This window comes from Perissodus microlepis, chromosome 23 (assembly GCF_051167445.1).
Source record: "Perissodus microlepis isolate ML-2025 ecotype Zambia chromosome 23, ASM5116744v1, whole genome shotgun sequence".
Taxonomy (NCBI): domain Eukaryota; kingdom Metazoa; phylum Chordata; class Actinopteri; order Cichliformes; family Cichlidae; genus Perissodus; species Perissodus microlepis.
The window spans coordinates 19,693,364-19,714,263 of record NC_140482.1 but is presented as its reverse complement, the minus strand read 5'-3'; the positions used below and the strand labels follow the sequence as shown (position 1 = coordinate 19,714,263).

At 41.0% G+C, this 20,900-nt stretch overlaps 1 protein-coding gene across 7 annotated transcripts in view; it reads right to left on the bottom strand.

The window, feature by feature from the left end:
* ptprnb (protein tyrosine phosphatase receptor type Nb) overlaps window positions 1-20,900 on the bottom strand; it is a 39,927-nt gene that overhangs the window by 3,911 nt on the left and 15,116 nt on the right. Inside the window, exons 2-20 of one of the 7 annotated variants that reach the window (XM_084922680.1) lie at window positions 19,471-19,521; window positions 13,542-13,566; window positions 13,277-13,387; window positions 12,303-12,408; window positions 12,066-12,228; window positions 11,443-11,842; window positions 10,789-10,932; window positions 10,519-10,553; window positions 10,004-10,191; window positions 8,468-8,554; window positions 7,530-7,609; window positions 6,155-6,219; window positions 5,812-6,021; window positions 5,037-5,321; window positions 4,110-4,257; window positions 3,033-3,106; window positions 2,690-2,767; window positions 2,464-2,583; window positions 2,212-2,378 (exon numbers count right to left, since the gene is read on the bottom strand). In XM_084922680.1, the coding sequence (XP_084778806.1) occupies window positions 2,212-2,378; window positions 2,464-2,583; window positions 2,690-2,767; window positions 3,033-3,106; window positions 4,110-4,257; window positions 5,037-5,321; window positions 5,812-6,021; window positions 6,155-6,219; window positions 7,530-7,609; window positions 8,468-8,554; window positions 10,004-10,191; window positions 10,519-10,553; window positions 10,789-10,932; window positions 11,443-11,842; window positions 12,066-12,228; window positions 12,303-12,408; window positions 13,277-13,387; window positions 13,542-13,566; window positions 19,471-19,521 (2,537 nt within the window). Of the gene's footprint in view, window positions 1-2,211; window positions 2,379-2,463; window positions 2,584-2,689; window positions 2,768-3,032; window positions 3,107-4,109; window positions 4,258-5,036; window positions 5,322-5,811; window positions 6,022-6,154; window positions 6,220-7,529; window positions 7,610-8,467; window positions 8,555-10,003; window positions 10,192-10,518; window positions 10,554-10,788; window positions 10,933-11,442; window positions 11,846-12,065; window positions 12,229-12,302; window positions 12,409-13,276; window positions 13,388-13,541; window positions 13,567-19,470; window positions 19,522-20,900 lie in introns of all 7 variants that reach the window. The other 6 variants (XM_084922681.1, XM_084922679.1, XM_084922684.1 and 3 more) reach the window with 6 other exon arrangements.

Genomic DNA, 20,900 nt, shown 5'->3' with positions numbered 1-20,900 from the left:
GCAAAGGATTTCCAGGAGGTTTGTGCATCAATTTTGGGAGTTACTTAGCATTGGATGATAATTTAGAACTCTGACCTAACCACAAATTAACCATTAAATTAATAGGAATCTGTGCATAGCCATAATTTACCTATCACTGTACAAACAAAAATGTTGTCCTTTTTCATGTGTTTAAAAATGTTTTATAGACAGATATTTTTTAAATACAAGCTTTTGTAGGTTAAGAAAGAAATAGATAAATGTTGAAGATGGATAGAGAGAGACAGAGATAAGAAGGGGGTTTTCTGCGATGGACCTCCTGCTGCAGCCACATCAGTCAATGATCATTTTTGTGACTATGCAACTGGACCCAGACTACTAGCTGCAAACCACAAGAATGACACAGACAGATGTGTTCAAAATTAAACCAGGGGCCCGCTGACCTCCATCACACAGGGTGGGAGGAGAGGAGGGAGTGAGGCAGATGGCTGAAAGACTGAGATGGGGGAATCTATAGTGTTTATTTATCAGGTAACGTCTTTAAGGTACCTTATTGTTAGTTTGCATGATTTTGTTCCTTCTGGGTCAGAGGGAGGATAGCTGGGTGCTTCTTTTGAAGGACGATTTTGTCATCTTTTCTTATTTTCTAGACTCCTTCAAAGCATGCACATCAAGTATTACTTGATATGCATGCCTGATGTGCTGCTTGTGTGAGCTCTCGCTGTTTTACATTATATAGAAGTCATCATCATGGATAAGCTGGTGAAGTCAATTGGCAAGCTAGCCAACTAGCACTTTGACCAACATGACATCAGCTAGTGGTTAGTGGATTACTGTTGTGTAGTGATGGTAGCTTATAGTTAGTTCACATTCGTTAAGCTATTATCAGCTAGTGTTGGTCAGGAACACATCCTTTGGACTGTTGGAGTCCTTCACATAGAAATCAATCCACAGGCTGTTAGAGGCAATGTGAGACTCAAGGAAACTCAAATTTTAAAGTTTATTTTAATCTCTTCAGACACTGGCAATAAAAAGCAATTTAAAGTGTGTAATTATGTTATGTAAAGCACTTTTAATTTACAGTTGAATGAAAAGAAAGCTTTCACAGGATTCTGCAGTCCTGTTAAAATCTAAGTACACCCCATGATTCAGTAGTTAGTAGAACCACCTTCAGCAGTAATACCTTCAAGTAATTATTTTCTGTATGACTTTATCAGGATTCTCATTGTTGTGGAGGAATTCTGGCCCACTCGTCTTTACAACATTGCTTTGGTTTATTGAGGTTCCTGCACAGCTCTCTTAAGGTCCCATCAGAGCATTGCAGTCAGGTTGAGATCTGGACCATTGCATCACCTTAATTCTTTTTCAGCCATTCTGTTATAGATTTGCTGCTGAGTTGGTATCATTGTCCCGCTGCATGACCCAGTTTGGGCCAAGCTTTAGCTGTCAGATCTGACTCTAGAATACTTTGGTATAGACAGAAATTCATTGTCGACTCAATGACTGTAAGCTGCTCAGCTCCTGTGGCTGCAAAACAAGTCCAAATCATCTCCCCTCCTCCACTGTGTGGTATTTGTGCAGATGTGCTGGTTTTGGTTATCGCCAAGCATCTCTACTTTGGTCTCGTCTGTCCAAAGGACATTGTTTCAGAAGTGCTGTGCTTTGTTCAGATTCCCCTTTGCAAACCTAAACTGCGCTGCCATGTTCTTTTCAAATAAAAGAGGCTTTCTCTAGGCAATCTTTCCAAACAAGCTATACTTGTTTAGTCATTTTCTAATTGTAGTGTCATGAACTTTAACATGCTAATTGAGGCCTGCAGAGCCTAAGGTGTAGTTCTTGGGTTTTTTGCAGTTTCTCTGAGCATTGCACAGCATTGACCTTGGGGTGAATTTACTGGGACGTCCACACCTGGGAACACTGTTGCATTGTGTTAACACACAACTAAATGCTACAGATAAACTGCCAAAATTTCTGATTTTATAGAGGTGCTTACACTCACTAATGATCAGTTAATCATGGGCATCTGATTAGTGACACCTCGCTGCTACTTATGTTGTTAATTCCAATGGAAGCAGTCAGGGTGTACTAGTTTCTCACAGAACTACACAGTGTCCTTTCAAAGCTTTCTTCTTCACAAGACCATAAATAAGAAAGTCAATCCACCTCCCATACAGAGAAAAACCTTGTTTGAATGGGATTTAACTCTCTCCGTTTGGCATTTAACTGCAGTACCTGCGGAAGTCCAGCAGGGGGCGTGTGGAGGTAGGGATGCCCTGAGCTGGCCAGCTGAGGAAGTGAAACTGAGTGAGCGTCCGGGTCTCTTGCGTCTGCACGTTCTTTAGGTAGAAACTTCGAACCAGGAAGTCGTTACACCAGATGTGCTCCGACACCAGGTTCACCTGGACGAACACACAATAAGAATAAAATCACCCCTGCTGCTGCTGCACACGCACACAGACTCACACCCTCTCACGCACTCATCACCTCATAGATATGGTAGAGGGACGAGCCTTCATCAGGCCAGTAGCGGTCACACTGTTTCTCTCCATCCTCCACCAGAGCTGTCATCATCACGATCACAGTGCATCCATTCTCCCACACCATCTAACACAAAGTACACAGGTGCTGATTAACATACACATTTAAAACCAATCTGATACAAATTATTCACATATGTCTGCACACTGTTCTGATCAGCAGCTAAACTGACCTGCCAGAAGTCAGAGATGGTGTGAGACAGAGGCCCCTGGGTGGCAATGTAGGCTGGCATACGGGGATCGTGCTCGATCTGCAGAAGAGGACAGAAATGAACGGGGGGTCAAGAGTGTGGACAGACACATCTACTGGATGGACTGCATTTTCCTGGGAGACTTATTTTGTTGTTTTCGCTTCATTGATCAGGACCAGACCATTGGGAGAGTCATTGATCTACAAATGATATTTGGACAATTCCATAATAGTTTGCAAGACCAAAGCTGGCCAGAAGGCCTTAATTTTTCTCTAACAGGACAACATTTTGATTTGCTTAGGTGAAAGTGGAGGGTCAGACTTACTATAGTGCTGGCATTGATGTAGTCTGACCGCGAAGGGTTGATCTCTGCCTTCAGCTTCACCCTTGCATGGTCATCTAAAGGACAACAGTCACAGAAATAAGTATTCAAAACTTATTTATCTTAAATTTGTGTGTGACTTCAGAGGTCAGACAGGTTGCAATAGCCAGAATAAACTGGTAAAATTAAGATTTGTCAACATTTTATTGAAGTTTTGCATGTTCTAACTGTTTCACTTTGAGTACTCAATTTCATGAACTGCATTTTCCTTTTTGATGGGCAATTATACTAAAACTTCCCTGTAAAAAGTTACAGGCACAAACAGAGTAACATAGTGTACGCTGTTAAGTGCCAGGAGGATTGCCAGGATTTATACATCGGGGAAACCAAACAACCTCTGGCGAAGCGGATGGCACAACACAGAAGAGCCACCTCGTCAGGCCAGGACTCTGCAGTCTATTTACACCTACAGGCCAGTGGACACTCTTTCAAGGATGAGGATGTACACATCTTGGACAGGGAGGAACGCTGATTTGAGCGCAGAGTCAAGGAGGCCATTTACGTGAAAAGGGAAAGACCATCTCTGAATCGAGGAGGGGGCCTAAGGGTACATCTTTCGCCATCTTACAATGCTGTGATTGCAGCCATTCCCCAACTCTCTGTGAATGGTACTCATGGCCATTGATCAGTGGTCTTTGATCAGTGGGTTTTGGTCAGTGGTTGTTGATCAATGGTCATGAGAATTTGCATAATTAAGATTAAGGAACTGACCTCCCAGCCCATTGTTCCTTCAGTGGGCTGGTTTCAGTCATTATAAGATTGGGGAAACCTGCAGTCAGCTGAGACTGAAGAAGTCACTTGGATGAGTGACGAAACGTTTCTCCTACAAAACGCTACGTCCAGATGAACAGAATCAACTTTTTGGAGAACACAGATACACTTAAAATCTTGATATAATTCGATATTAAGCAGCCTCAAACTCTCAGGGTGTTTCAGACAGCTTTTTTGCCCTGTGTTTTAACAGAGCAACTTTTACAGGATACTTAATGCTGATGGGAGTGAAGTTGCTGAGGAACTCACAGGGCACCGAGTCAGGGCAGCGGTTCTTCTTCACGTTGGTGTCGCTCTGAGCCACGGAGACAGCGCTGGGTTCGGCCTGGTAGGAACACAGAGCCTCCCACTCCTTCAGCAGCCTGTCCTTGTTCCTTAAGTGGTCCTCCATGTAAGCCTTTAGGAGTATAGGACATTCAGTCCTATCTTTCCATTATATGAAGAACCATGTATGTGTTGTCTAGACATTTTAACAAATTGACCCAAAGTTTAGGATTTTAAAAATAATAAAGCAAATTAAAACTAAATTTATATCCAGGTTTAGAGTAAGCATCTAACACTTTAGATGTGCCCAAACTCATGTGCAGTTTAACTCTGGGAAAAATCTTACCAGTGCCAGTATATACACTGTATATAAAAGCCTTAAACCTGCATTCTTTCTAATGGCCAGCAGGGGGCGCTTGAAGAAGTCTGACTGTATAGAAATCTATTTGAAAATCAGCCTACTTCTCACGTTATTAATGACCTCAGTCAACACTTGTCTAATGAGTTTATGGGCTCAACTGCTATTTTAAGTTTTCTTTAATATAACACAATGTTAATTTTGTAAATCAATTTCCATTTTAGAGTAAAATAGAGAATAACGTAGAGTATCCTTCATCCTGTAGCTACCTGGTGATCCTACAACTGAGACAAATGGCGTCAAAAAAATGAAGAGCCAGCAAAATATTTACACACAAGTCCTGTCGTTATGAGTATTTGGCGACTGTTTATAAATGTTTTTAACATCAAAATGAGCAGTGAGGCAAAGATACTCTTTAAGTAAATTTGACTTTATCTGATTTTTCAATTTTTCATAAATCTTCTTGTGAACCTTTTGACTGATCCCTTTCTAAGGTTTTACCTATTAAATTTGGCTTCCTCACAGGTAGCACTTATGCGTCATCGAGTACTAACCAGTATCATGTGACCAGTAGAGATGTCCATGTTGGCCTGAGCTGGCTCCTCACACCAGGAGGGCGTGCTGCTATGGGAGCTGGGGCTTGGCTGGGCGCCGTCGCTGAACTGGGACGAAACGCTGCTCACCCTCGAGTCTGTACCTCCGCCTTCCACTGCACCTCCCGCAACACTTCCTCCACCTCCTCCTCCATTTCCTCCACTTGCTCCTCCCACAGCACCTAGGGCGGCAGCTTCAAGGCGTCCAAAGGCACCTTTGGAGGCCATATGCTGGCGACACAGGTCCTGGTGAGCCAGTTATGCATACACTGTTACACTGCACTCCTCTCACTGTGTTGTGCCTCTTAACAGTTTATATAGATTTGTATTTGTATAAAGCATCTGAATGGACTATTTTGTCACTAAAAAAGGTGATTGGAGGCAGCTGAGAGAGTCGGGGAAAGCCTCATTTTTGAAGTTACATTAAAGTCAGTTCATACATTGGGAATAAAAAGCAGAACCTGGACATTCGCCTCTCACATCTACATCATATTTCCATTTTATTGACTTTAGCGGACTATTTGAATTTTTATTGCCTATACTGGTTATAACCTTTTGTTATTGCCTATTATTCTTTCCATCTTGGCCATTTATCCAAATATTTCAATGTCCATCTGCTAGCACTATTACTTTCAACTATCAGTTAATTAAAATTTCAACCACATGGTGCCAATGCAGTAACAGTCATTGAAATTTCATTTCTGTACACCTGCTGTATCCTGAGGTACGCCCTCACCTGGTACTCCTGGTGGCTGAAGCTGCCTCCTTCTGGTCCCAGACCCAGCTTCTTTGCCGCCAGTCGGTGTGCATGGTGGCGCAGGCAGGTGATGGTCATGGCCGCCACCAGGATGCCGCCGATGCAGGCCATGGCCACCAGCATTGCAAACACCCAGCGGGAGCGGGGCTGGACTCTGGTCGCCAAGGGCAAAGACTTCCCATTATTCTTCTGTAACAAGTGGGCAGAAAAAAGCCTAAATTCAGCTTCCTTTTGTTAGCCTCTGACCACTCGTATCAGCAACAGTGAATACCTACAGAACTGATTTTAAGATGAACGTAGATAAATGTGTAAATGCACTCACCTCTCCAACACCGCTCTGCAGCACCTTCAAGCCCGTCTCAGACTCCAGGAAGTTCTTCTCTGCAACTGATTCAACCAATCAATCAACAATAAACCAAAGTTTAAAGATGCTCCCTCATCAGCTGGCTTTATAAACCTCTGTTAGTGTAAATGATGGAGAAACCAGATGATAATATGTTTTGGATAATAGCAGGAAAAAGTACTTTACACCTGTGATGTTTGTGACACAAAACCGCCTTTGCATCTTTCCTACTTTTTAAGCTTCCTTTCGTCCAGTTTTGTTCTCTTCTTAGTTTCTTTACATTTAAAACCTTTTCATATGTTTTCTTGCATTCTTTCCTCTGTCAGTCCTTCTTTGTTTCACTGTCCTGAACACACTATACAGTTCCTACCTTCCTATTTTTTCTTCCTTTGCTATTTTTCTCTTTTTCAATTAGTTTATTCTCCCTTACCATCCTTCCTTTCTCTTTTAATCGTTTAATCGTTTATCTTTCTTACATTTCTTCCTTCAATTCTTTATTTTTCTTCAAGCCTGTCTTAATTCTTTCCTTTGCCTTTGATTCCTTCCTTTGTTCTTTTGTTCCCTTTCCTGTCTGATCTTCTTTTCTTTTACCTTTCTTCTTTTTTCTTTCCTTACTTCCTTTCCTTTGTCCTTCATTCTTAAATTTTCTTCCTTTATTTCTTCCTTCCTCCTTCCTTCCTCACTTCCATTCTTCTCCATTTTCTTCCTCAGTTCCCTTCCTTATCATCCATCATTACTTAGTTCCTCAATTCATCCTTTCTTCATTCCTTCATCCTTCCTTCTCATATTCCTCATCGCTTCCTTCCTTCAGTTTCTTTTCTTTTCCTTCACTTCTGCTTTTATTTTTTCCTTCGTTTGTCTTTCCTTACTCTGTTTTTTGTTCCTTCACCTTTTCTGTCCTTCTTTCTTCCTTCCTACCATCCATCTTTCCTACCTCCCTCCCTTCCTTAGTTTCTTTCTTTCTTCCTTCCTTTCATCCTACCTTACTTAGTTCCTCAGTTTCATCCCTTATTCCTTCTGTTCTTCCATTGTCTTCTTCCTTTTGTTCTTTTTCCCTTCCTCCTTGCTTCCAACATTTCTTCTTTCTTATCTTTTCTTCCTTCCCTTCCTTCTTCCTTCCTTCCTGCCATCCATCTTTCCTACCTCCCTCCCTTCCTCAGTTTCTTTCTTCCTTTCATCCTACCTTACTTAGTCCCTTAATTTCATCCCTTATTCCTTCTGTCCTTCCATTTTGTTCCCCCCCCCTTCCTTCCTTCCTGGTCTTCTCCTCTGTGACTGCTTTGATTGAACCCACAGCACTGAAATAACTGAAGCGTCGCAGCGGGCAGCGCTAAAAAGTGAACAGGTGGCGTACCAGCTTTGTCGGCCACGTCTGCGGCTGTCAGGTTCTTGGCGTTGGGTCTGATCCTGAAGGTGATTGCAGGTCCGACCACACTGCAGAGAGGCAGAGAATGCCCAGCAGGTGAGTTTTACACTGAATTAAAACACCAGCTGAACATAAGTTACCTAATCTAATAGTTTGTGCAACAGGAGAACAAAGAGCACTTTTACTTTTTACAGACACTTTGCAGAAATCTCCTCAGGTCAGTTCTTCTCTAAACGAGTCTCATTTTCTTCTAAGAAGCGAAAATCTGCAACAGCGTCCTCAATATTTTCATGTTTAATTTAATTTAAGTAAAAATGAATGTTTACTCATTCTAGAGCAGCAACCTGCTCTAATATTTACTTTATCCAGATATATGTAAACGATTTTAATATAATAACGACTCTTTGAGATGTTTCTTTGGGATGAACTCAGTATTTTACTTTCAATTTCATTAAAATTACTTACAGTTCTCCTGTATGTGAGGTACAGCGGCGTATTTTTGTGCATATTAATTTTTTATTGCATTTATTACTTCTTTAATTGAATGGGATTTTTTTTTCTGTTGTTCATTGAAATGTCCTGAATAAACTGTAACTGTTATTATTTTATTAAATCTTGTGAAGACATGGAGTTTATGCCGATGTTAATAAAGAAATCCGCTTGGATAAGAAGGAGATTTCTGCAGGCCAGAACTTTCTGCAGGGTCAGGAAGAAGGAGGAGCAGGAGGAGAAGCAGGTCAAAGAATCACTTCCACGAGCAGAAAGTCAGTGCAGCTCGCCGTCCAGCTTCACCAGGTCTGGGGAACCTCATGAACCAAAGAGCGAGGATCCAGAGGCTGAAGCCAGAAAGGACGTCGCCTTTTCTTTTAGATTTTTCGTTCTTATTTTTTGTGCGGGTTGAGGAGCAGCGACGTCCTCGCTCCTACCTGATTCTGATGAAGGAGTTGGTGGAGAGGCCGATCCTCTCCGACAGCAGCTCCAGCAGTCGCACCCCGTCGTTCAGACTGAGGGAGCTGACAAAACACACACATTTAAACACACACATGAACAGACACTCTCTCACACATACACACAGCAGCGTTCAAAGATTTAAAGAAGACCTTTGACCTCTGAATCTGAGTCCATCTGACAGTCACTTTATCAGCTTCTGCTTCTGATTTCCTGATCTGAGCTCAGGGTCGGCGCTTTTACTTTCTTCCTCTTCGTTTGCTCCCTCCTTCCTTCCTGTCTTTAGGTGTCTTTCCTTCTTTTAATTTCAATATCTCAGTTTCTTTCCTTTCTTCATTCTTTTTAATTTTCTTACCTCCTTCCTTTTTATTTCTTTACTTATTTTATTCAGCCTTCCTTACTTCTTTCTAGTCTTCTTTCCTATAGTTTTTTTCCTTGTTGTTTATTCAACACAGTTTTCTCTGTTAATCCTTTTGGTTTAATTTCTGATGACATACATTCCCCTCTTTCCTCGTTTTCCTTTTTCCATTTTTTAATACCTCTGTTTCTTTCTTTTCTTCCATTTTCCTTCTGTCAGTTCTTTTACATCCTTCCATTTTCACACTGCTCTGTGTTTATTTATTTCCTTCCTTGATTTTTTCATTTCCTTTATTTCTCTCCTTGTATGTACAAGTGTTTCCTTCCTGCCTTTTCTTCTTTTAGTCATCAGTTCCTTCTTTGCTTCTTTCTCACAGCACAGAGCAGTTTAATCACTTAAGGACAAGGTCACAGATAATAGCCTTCAACACAACTTTGCTATATATTAGATTATGGTTTTTGTGAAGTGTCTGCTACATTTCACAGGAGCAAATAATAACCTTCTTTGGTCACATTACAAGAAATTTTAGACTAATGGATGGACAGCCCTGTTATCTGTCCAGGATGTATCCTGCCTCTGGCCCTAACGACTAGGACTGGCTGAAGCACCACTGCAAGCCTGAAATGGATAAGCAGACGGATGGGTGGAAAGACAGACTGATGGATTGCAAGACTGGTGGTGAATGGATGAAAGGCAGATGGATGGACAGATATCTTTTATTCATTTCCTTCTTTGCTTTCTTTGGTCATTTTCCTTTCTTTCCTTTTTTCCTTTATTCTTGTTTATTTTCTTCCTTTTCTAAATTTCATCACTCCAGTTTCTTCATTTCGCTCCTTCTTTCATTCCTTTCCACTTCTTCTTTTCATTTCTTTTCTGTTCTACTGTTTCTTTCTTTATTCAGTTGTTCAGTTATCTTTCATTATTTCTTTCCAGTCTTCTTTCCTTTAGTTCCTTCCTTTTATTTCAACACCCATGTCTCTATCCTTTTCTTCCATTTTTCAGTGTTTATCCTTCAGCATTAGTTTTCCTGCTGCGTCCACATTAATGAGCAGCATGTGGACTCCTTTCACCACAAACATGAAAGCAACACATAACGAGATGTCTGTCCACTCACACCTTCAGGCGTCCTGATTGGCCAGACACTCAGGAAGTATACCTCTGATTGGTGACGATGTAGCCAAATTCGTCCACCTGACCTGCTGGATCCTTCTTCCCCAGTTTGTCCTGATTGACTGTTGTGGTGGGTGTTGCCTCTTTCTGGACTCCCTCTGGTGTCGGAGGCTTGGCGTTGGAGGGTGGAGCCTCCTGGGCAGACATTTTATAGGCCATTGAGCCCTCTGAGACCTGATAGAAGAAGATAAATGAACACATTTGATTGGAAATAGATAATGAAGGAGTATTTTTGCTTATTTACTTGTTGATTTATGAGATTTATAAACAAATTAATTTAGCTTGAAATTATTGCCTTAGATTAATTTTTCTCTAAATGCAGGCAACATTTTGACCCCCTAAACAAGAAGAGATTAGCTCTGATGTGACAACCAGAGACTGTGACGCACTGACAGGCAAAATGCACACGACTGTGTTTTTGCTGTATTCTGATATGTTTTTGTTTTTTTTAATAAACAGATAAACCATCACATTGTTTATGGTGGGAAGCAACGTATTTACCTTCTTTCCTATAGCAGCATTGTTCCCGTATTTATCTGAGGAATAAACAAAAATAAAACATGCTGAAGAGACTTTTTTTTCAACCCTTTAAATGCAAATGGTGGACAGGTTTGTTTATCTGATTGGATCTTTACTTTATTGGAGGTACAAATTTCAAACGTATCCTTCAAAGATCAGCATATCAAATAATGAAAATTTGCTGTTGTTGCCTGTCTGCAGCTTTAAAGAAGGCAGTGAAGTTTGTGATGTTAGTGAAGTGAAAAGATCGACCTTTGTATTCCTTTTGGGCGTAGGAGCTCTCCAGCTGCAGCTGCTTCAGAGCGGCGGGCAGATCTTCTTTCTGTTCGGGGGACAAGTCCTTCATGTCGAGACCGTAGTGATCGAGCAGCAGAGCCAGTCTCTGCAGTGAACGCTCTACGAATACAGCACAGAGCACTTTAACCACTGAAGGACAAGGCCACATCTACGGATAACAGCCTTCAACACAGCTTTACTACTGTGGATTTTTTTAATTTGGTGAACTATCAGTTTTTTCCTCTGCTACATTTCACAAGAGCAAAGTTTTGCCCTTCTTTGGTTACATTATAATAAATGTAAGTTAGATAATGGATAGCCCCGAGACAGCCACGTGATCTGTGCAGGATGTATCCTGCCTCTCGCCCAATAACGACTGAGACAGGCTCTGAACTGGATAAAGAGTTGGAGGGATGGAACAGGAGTATGGATAGCCCAATGGATGGATGATAAATGAAAAAAATTGTAAAAATTTACAAACATTTCCCTGAAAAAGGAAAAAAAAAGAGTAAAAAGTGAGCAGAAAGACGCACACACACACACACACAATATTTAAAAAAGGAATACACAAAAAATAAACACGATGGACAAAAGAAATAATGACTTGTCTTCTTTTCTCGTCTCGCTCACCATCCAGTTCTGACAGGGCATCGTACTCATCCTGTGCCTTCTTCTCTGCTGGTTCCTGCTGTGCAACCTGGGAAACGTAGTCCTCACCATAGTCCAGAGGGAAGTCCAACTCCGGGAAAAAGGAGGAAGAAGATGAGGAGGACAGTGAGGATGGGAGGCCAGCTGCTGCTGCTACTGCTCCTCTGTGGCTCGGAAGAGACTGAACAGGTGAGGAAGAGGAAGAAGAAGAGGAGGAAGGAGAAGTGAGGTAAAAGGACACTAGATCCTGGAGGAGCTGCCGGTCTCGGTCCAGAGGACTTCCTCGAGATCTGGAGCGATAGGAGGAGGGATGGAGCGGGAGGGCCGGGTTATCATCCAGAGAGTTGAGGGAGCGCTCCTCCTCCTCCTGGTAGCCGTACTGCTGCTGCAACAACACACACACACACACACACACACAACAGACATGTGCTACTTTGGCCACTAGGGGGCAGAGAAACACAAAAGTAGAATAACAATGTATTGCTTTCAGAGATGTTCTGGTTTAAACGTGTCCGGCACATTGGAGATTTCTCCCTGCATAATAAAATATTGCAGCAGGGTTTCAGTAAACTATTTAGAAGTGTTTGTCTGAACATTCCTCCCACCTTGTGGTAGGTGTATGGGTCCAGCAGGGGTGTCTGCATGTGGACAGAAGACCGGGAGGGGTTGAGGACCATGTAGTCCACATACTGGTCCATCATCTTGGGGTCAGCTTGATCTTCAGGATCCTGATCCCTCTGTGGACTGGGGCCCAGCAACCTGGAGGACCTAAGAAATAAAACAGCTCAGTCTTGTCTAAGATGCTACCCTCCCATTTTTAATGATAGTAAAGTTCTTCTTACAGTTTGGGTGACTTCTCATTAAGTTTAGAGTGGGTTTCAACGGTGGGAACTTGGCTCAGCTCTCGGCTGATGATTGCCTGGGTCATGTCGTCCTTCCAGTTAAGACCTGTGCAGCCACATGTAGAAATATCACCAAGAGTGACAGCACAAAGAAAAAAACAACTGCAATGAGGGAGCAAAAATTGCTAAAAGAACAAAATGAAACCATTAAAGAACAAAAAGTGATGACACAAAATGTCCAAAAGGTGACTAGAAGATGCAGAATTACTAAAAAGAACCAAAGGATAATCACAGCATAATACAAAATGAAGGCAAAAGGCAAAAATGATGACAAAAAAGATCAAACATCCACTTGCAGATGCCAAATTAATACAGATAGAGAAAAAATGTGTAAAAATGACAAAAAATGACTACAACATGACCACAAAAGATACAAAACCACCAGAAAAACAATCTGTAAATATAAAGACTGACAAGATGAGGAAGGGCAAAAAAAAGAAAAAAAAAGACCACTTAATGACAAAAAGTGATGACTTTAAGACAAAAATAACCAGAACCGATGGCCACAGAAAGCAAAATACAAGAAATAAATCCCAATTATTGTTAAAAATAATCCAATATATCGACAGATATTTTCCTTCTTTCAAACACATAAACAGAGTTCCCTAACATTTGTTATGCATAGTTATTTATTTACTTATTTATGCGAGACTCTGTGATGTTAACGGGGTATTTGCAGCGTGCCCTATGGTGAACAAAATGACCATTTATTGGCTGTTACAAATGTAGACGTGGATATTTGCAAATACCCAAAATATAGCTAAATTATAAGAAATAAAAAAAACTAATACTGAGCCAAAAAATTGTTACACATGCAATGATCACGAAGACATAAAAGAGGAAACCATATTCCCCCCTCTGTTTTAGTGCACATGAGCTGAATTAAAAGTGTGCCGCTGTATTCAGAGACTCACCCTGAACCATCAGGTCTTTGAGGACTTCCTGCAGTTTGTGCAGGATGGGTACAGACACCTGATACTGGACGGGTTCCTGATGAGGAGCCTGGCACTGTCCAAACAAACCATCTGCACAGAAAGAAATTCTACTGTTGCCAAACATGACAGCAACCACAAAACTCCACATATCAAGACACCATAAAAAATGTTTGTGCATTTTTAAAGCAGGAGCCATAAGGTAGTTTGTTTGTCTGTCAGCAAAGATCTACTAAACTGAACTTACTGAAGAGGCAGGGCAATGGAAGAACCTATGAAAAATGAAACCAGCAGTTCTGTAATGTCCGCGTCAGCATGGCTCCAAAAGTCAGTCAATCCCCATAGACTCAATAAATGAATTCAATTCAGCTTTATTTATATACCACCAAATCAGAACAACAGTCTCCTCTATGTTCATTGGCTTGTAAGGCAAAGACCCTACAATGACACAGATGTAAACCCAGCAATCAGTTGCCCCCCTATGAGCAAGCACTTGGTGACAATGGGAAGGGAAAACTCCCTTATAAAGGAACAGCCAAAAGTAGCTTTACAGCATGGATTACTGTGAGAGCCAATGTTGGCTGTTTTGCCCAAATATGGTCACTTCTAGCCCTAAAAACCCCTACCATGATGACTAATATAAAGGTGAAATTTTGTGGGCACCTTCCCGTCACATAGTCCAGTTTGGTACCCATGGACCAGAGGACTGACCTGCTGACCATTAAAAAGAATGTAGGTTTAAGGTACTTCAGCATTGCTTGTCCTTTCACACCCAGAAGCTACATCGGGTTAAACATTCTTTCAATGCTTCAGCTTTTTGCAATTTTCTCACTTCAGATTTCTTAGCTTGTGTTTTTCTCAGCTGGGTTTGTTTTGAGCCCTCAGGGCCTCCGTACTTTGCAGTTTAAATGCTGTTTTCTTTCCTTGTAGAAGAAGAATGAGAAGAACAAAAACAAGCAACTGCTCTGAGTTTACCAGGACACTAGCAGGAACGTACTGTATGAGTGCTCATCAATAATGTACACTACACATGCTGTATGTAATGCATGTAAACACGAACACAGCACATGCACACACACGTGTACACACAAACACACACTTGGCTTCATACACACACACTCACTGTGGTGGTGGTTTTGTGTGTGAGTGTGGGCTGTGGTGAGTCATCACCTCTGTCTCCATCTCTCACACACACACACACACACACAAGGGAGACACACGGTCGTCAGGCAAGTGATGTCACTGTTGTCATAGAGACGGCTCTCAGCCAATCGACCTGCGATTGGCTGGGAGCTGTCTGACGGAGGGAGACCTCGTTTACTCTTTTCCTCTTGCATTACTCTGTTTATCTTCATCTCTTTCTCCATCTTGACATCGCTTCCCTCACTTCCTGTAAATCTTATTGCCCAACTGACGCAGCTCATAGAAAAATAATTTTTACACTCATCCTTCAGCACAACACTCACAAACATCCATCAGCTGCTCAAATTGAACGGTGACATCTGCAGAGGTGCAGGCAGTTACATGGGTGAAGTTTTTTTTTTTAAGATTACAGATGTTACAAGATAAGAAGTGTAACACAAGTTACAAATATTTAAAGCTACAAAAGATGTCTTTGTCTTACACAGTCCTGAATCACATTTAGTAAACTCAAAATGCACAACTACAGATGTTTAAGTGCAGTGAAATGTTCTCTCCCATTGAAGCTTTTAAACAAACATGATCAAAGCTTTAAAGCAGTCTGTCTGTTTTTAGACTCTTGAAACACTTTTCTTTGATTTCATCACTACAGAGACTGAAAACATATTGCAGATGTTTAAGGACACAAATCTGCATTCAAGCTTTTCCGTCCATCCTTTTTCTACCACTTATCCAGGTTGTGGGGGCAGCAGCCTAATCAGAACAGAGGCTTTCCCAGTCCAGCCAGGAGATGCAATTATTCATCTCTGGCTTTCATCCTGTCTCCCCTTCCTCACCCCCAACCAGTTGCAGTACGGTTGGAGCAGATGGCCGTCCCTCCCTGAGCCTGGTTCTCCTTATATGTTTCTTCCTGTTAAAAGGGAGTTTTCCTTCCGACTGTCGCCAAGTGCTTGCGCAAAGGGGGGAATTTGATTGTCTGGGTTATTGTAGGGTGTTTACATCACTATATAAAGTGACTTGAGATGACTGTAGTTGTGATTTGGTGCCATATAAATAAAATTGAAATGGATTGAATTAATCCAGCCTGTCCTTGGGCCTGCTCTAGGTCTCTTCCTTTACCAGCACAAGTCTCTACGTTCAGAGTCCCTACTGTTCTCTCCACACTCTTTCCTTTCCTTCTCTCTCGCTACCTCCTAACGTGCCTTCCCCTTCGCCTCTTCCTTAGTTCTTAGCCAACAGTAGCACAGTTTCCACCAGCACAGCACTGAAAGCGGTCATTATTAACCCGTGTCCTGACTGATGACCCGGTATGAAATCTCATTCTTGACAATCTGCATGTTTGATTTGACTTTGATTTGATGTCGGTCGCCCTTCATGAAACAGCCATCCTCATTTATACAGCCACTTAACCAGAACTAGTTAGGATTATACTGGCTTGGAGCTGCTGTGAAAACTCAGACAGCAAATGAATAAAGCTTCTATTGTTTTTTGGTGAGACTGCAGCTTGTTTTATTTACACACAGCAGAAGTTGCAGACAGTGTGTCTTTTTCCATCCATCCACTCTCACTTATGCAATCCAGGACAAGTGTCTGAAAGGCAGCGGCCACTCCGGACAGATCGCCAGTTCAGAATCACCAGTTAACCTAACAAACCTTTCTTTTCAGGTACACACGAAGAACCCAGGCAGACCGACAGTGGATTCAAACCCAGGACCGGGACTTTGTTAAGGACAATTAAACAACCCAGGGTGTGCTAATGCTATTGCACTGACGACATTCAACCCTATTTTTAGTCTTTCAGTCTGCATCACTTTATTACTTTACTGCAAAATATTTTCATCTGACCTCATAAGAAAAACTCAAAATGACCTTTTCATGAATGAAATCTAGAGAACGTGTGTGTGTGTGAGTGTGCATTTCAACCCAGATTAGAAATGATTAAAGCTTTTAAAGATGTCTTTTTGTACACTCTAAATACTGCACGTCTACGGACACAGAAATAATCATTTTTATGCATAAGAAAATATTCTGAGCACAGTTTGGGTGAAGATTCGTTTTGAGGCATGGATATGTGAAGAAAAGCACACAAAATGGGCAGTGTGCAAAATTCAGTCTGGCCATTTCTGCACAGATTACAGATGCCTTCTGCAATCCTTTTACCTCAGAATGGAGCTAAACCTGTTTTATTCAAACCCTCCAGATGGTGAACACAAACTGTAGGTGTTTAATAAAGACACACCAAATGGGTTATTTTGTTCATTTTTAACTATTTTATGCATCTTCACAAGAAAAAGCACCAAAATGAAACCACTGGGGTGAGTCACTTTTGATGTATTCAGAAATAATTTTGTGCATCTTCATGAAGTCTGGAAATGTGTTTACAGATGCTTAAGCACATAAAATGGGCTGTTTTTAAAATGCAGTCTGGGTGTTTTCCTCTTATACATGATGACACAGGCTGAAATAATTACATCTTCAAAAAAAGGACCTTCAAAATGGGTGTTTTTTTTGAAGACTCCTACATTTTTGATGAATCTTAATGTTGTAAGACTACAAATGGTCAGACACACAAAATGAGAGGATTTTTGAATGAAGTTTAGTAGTAAATTGATTCGTAATCATTATTCCAAACTGCAAATGTTGAAGAACATAAAAAATGAAAATCATTAAGCAGTCTAGAATAACTTTAAACGTGTTTAAATCCATCAGATTTGTTCTTTTTTCCCCCCAAAGGTCTTGAAATTATTTCAATTACGTGAATATTCAGTTCAGATGTGCCAGGCTGAGAAAACGAGCTGCGTGTTCTCACAAAGCCTCGTTCTTGGATTCATCAAAAGTTTGGCATGGCATGTTCCACCTCAAGGTAAAAATAAGGAACAAAACATCCTCAGGGAGGAAGGGGTAACATGCCATCAATAATGCAGGCGCCCCTTTCAGGTGCACGCCCGTGTGCCTGCTCTCGTAATGACAACCTCAAAACGTTTGAAAAGGCATGGAGGAAACAGGAAACCCAGCGAGCGATTATAAGCAGAGCCGTCAAAGGCGTGACATCTGATGGGCTCCAGGCTGCGCGATGGACAGGGGACGTGCCAGAGCTTCCTGAAGCGTGCCGCGGTAACGGGAGCCTGCTGGGATCAGTCACTTTCACTCAATTTACTATTCCCATTAAGCTGCATTCAGGTTACCGTAAATATGAGCTCCCTACTGAGGAGGAAGTTTGAGCTCTAATTTAACTCGTGGAAAAAACTGGATGTTTAAAGGGTCAGGTAACCCAAGCAGAAGAATTAAAAAGAATTATGAAAATAAATAAATAAATATAGACTGGCCACTGCCACGATGGTTTGTCCAGGTAAACATGTCTTTTATCTGAGTTTCATTACAAAAATTAATGATGTACTTTAGGGAATATTCTGATTGTTTATTAACAATTTAATACTCTAAGTATTCTTTTTATTATTTTTATTAGCAGCAGTATTTATAGTATCCAAAATGTTCCTTTAATAGGATTGTATCTGATGACTTAAAGTTGGACTTTCAATACCGTGTAGGCGACCATGGATCACTGATTATGTTCATGGATGCATGTAAACTCCCGTCCCCGAGAAATAGCAGCTCTGTGATCGTAGCTTTGAAATGCCACCAGTTTACATCAGCGACCCAGAATGCAATGCAAAATAACAGCAGCCTTCGTGGGTCAAGTTATGTATTAAGAATTTAAAAACTTTGAAACGATGAAAACATTAAGACCTACAAGCTGAAACAGTCTAGCTTCATTTTTAACTAAAACAAGACTGGGTTTGTAGTTTTAAATTTGTAGTTTCTGAGTTTAAAGTAAAGGAACTTATTTAGTATTCACAGTATTCATGTTGAAAGTGGAAGTACAATAATACTCTACATGAAGATAAAGTGAAAGTGCTGAAAGTGAAAACACAGCACCGTAAATAGAAATATGAATCTCAAACTGCAGAACAGCAGCTTTGACCTGAAATCAATCTTTTACGTATAAGAGAACGAGTTTGTTACTTCTTCATAATGTTGCACAGTTTTGATTTATGGGATAACAACTGGAAAATCATAAAGTGGATACAGTGACCTGATATAAGTAAAAGATTTCATCACCTGTTGGTTTCTCAAAGAGTCAAAGTTAGTGTTCTGGCCACCAGAGAGCATGGAGTGCTAAGTTATCAGTGAAGGCTAATTAACTTGGTTAGTGAGCTGGATTCATAGACTATATTGATACAATGCTTGGACACAGATAACAGCTAATTGGTGCGACATGTTCATCCATTATCTTATCTGAAGGTGAGCAGGTGTTCCACGCTCCCCAGGAACTCTTGCCACTTCCACACAAGACAGTATGTATATATAATGTCTCCAGTAGGTTCTTCTGGATCTATCAGTGGCCGTGCCTCAGCATTGCTCTAAATACGAGATCAATAAAATTCTACCATTTCACTCACCAAAACTGCAGCACAGAGATTTTGGACCGTCTGTATCAGCAAGCAGACAGCGAGAAGCTACAGCCGCCTGTGTCAACACTCACCTGTCAATCAAAGAGCCTGCGACTTTAAGCCTTAATAAAATTCGAAGTGGAGGATTATAAGTAATCTTTTAAAAAATCACTCAGTGCAATGTTGCTATGAAGGAAGAATGTATCCAAACCTGTTTTCTGTAAAGTTGGACAATTTAACATGTGGGTCTATGGGGGTTGACTCACTTTAGGTGGTGGCCTCAAGTGGCTGTTAGAGGACCTGCAGTTTTTTGGTACTTCAGCATTTTCCAGCCCAGCTTGAAGATGATGAGATATTGCAGTGAAATTTTGCACCAACTCTACATCGTCCAGACTTTTGTGATAAACCCTTTTGAACCAAAGAGCTGCAAAACCTATGAAACTCCATTTATATGAATATAAAGCACCTTGAGGCAACTGCTGTTGTGATTTGGCGCTATATAAATAAAAAGAATTGAATTGAACAGTAACTGATCTAACGGGTGTAAGGTGTTGTATGAACTTGGATTAAAGAGCTGATACTCACCATCATTGCACAGCTGATCTCTGGGACACAGCTTCTTCTCAAACAAGCAACCTGCAGACACAAATTTAGAAGATGCATAAGAATTCAAAGACAACCAGCCTATAAAACTGACTATTTCTGTCAGTTCTTCACGTTTTCCTAACCTTTGATGGCTGTTTCAAGACTTTAAGAACCCTTAAATAGGGTTATCAGTTCCAGTTTGTCACACTACAAGCAAAAAGACAAACATGAACTCATTTGCGTTTCTGTAAAACTCTTTTTTTCTTTTTAATTGCAGGACTCAAACAGAGCCGGAAATGAGGCAGGGAAACCCCCAGGGACAGAGAGCTACATTGTGTTGGACATCAATATTGTGTTGCTAAGAGTCCGGATGGATCTGTGTGCATGTGTGTACGTTACAGTTGACCTTTTCCCGGGCTTAATCTGTTGCGAGGCAGTAAACCGCTGCAGACGTGAAGCTACTCGCTCTGCTCTGTTTATTTATGTGTTTGAGTTGGATATTCATTAAGGATTTATATAATCCTCTATATAGTACCCATTTATAACTTGAGAAAATGCACATTGTCATGCAGCGTACTGCCCGCGTGCCCACCAACTTAGCTTCCACCGTCAAAGCTGTCAGGACAAACAAAAATTCAGACTTTAATAGCTTTCTCAGCTCTCGAGTGACAAAATGAAATTTCCAATGTCAGAAACGCCATTCAAAATCCCACAGACGTTTGCAGCAGCTCTGATAAACACAAAGCCTTAGAACAGGGTATGGCACGTGGGTCGGTTCAGATAAGAATAGCAGAGTTATTTTCCATCAGCCCAAAAAGTTTGTGACCTAATTGTCATTAGAGGTCGGGTGGATTAGCGGCAAAGCTTCTGCAATTGCTTCTTTCATATAGGCTTTTTGTTTTTTTGTTCAGTGCTCACAAATTAAACATTTAACCTTCATTTTTAACTCCTATTTTGTCAGCAGCAGTAGACTGCATTGAGTTGTAAATACAAATGGCTTAAGCCACAGCCTTAAAGCTACATTCTTCCTAATATCCAGCAGGGGGCGACTCATCTGGTGTGATTAAAGAAAAAGCCTGTAAGAAAATGGGCAAACTTCTCCCTTGATCTATGGCTTCATCAAACATTTTACTGCTGAGATAAAAGTCTCAGTTGCAAGTTTTGAGGTTAATTTTTTACAGTGCTATATTTATATTGTAAACTGTGATTAATATAAAAAAATAGCAAATAAGTTTTGAAATCAATAAGAAATTTTTGCGAGTTATGATGTGTGCAGATCTCAGCCTCCTTAGACATGCATGCAGTAGGAGGCCCAGTCACACCGGCTACTGCTGATTTAATGCATCGTTCCAATAAATGGCAAACAACCAAAGCTGCACATACATATGCACATCTGCAAGCCACTTTGTGAGCCCACGCCATATATATTT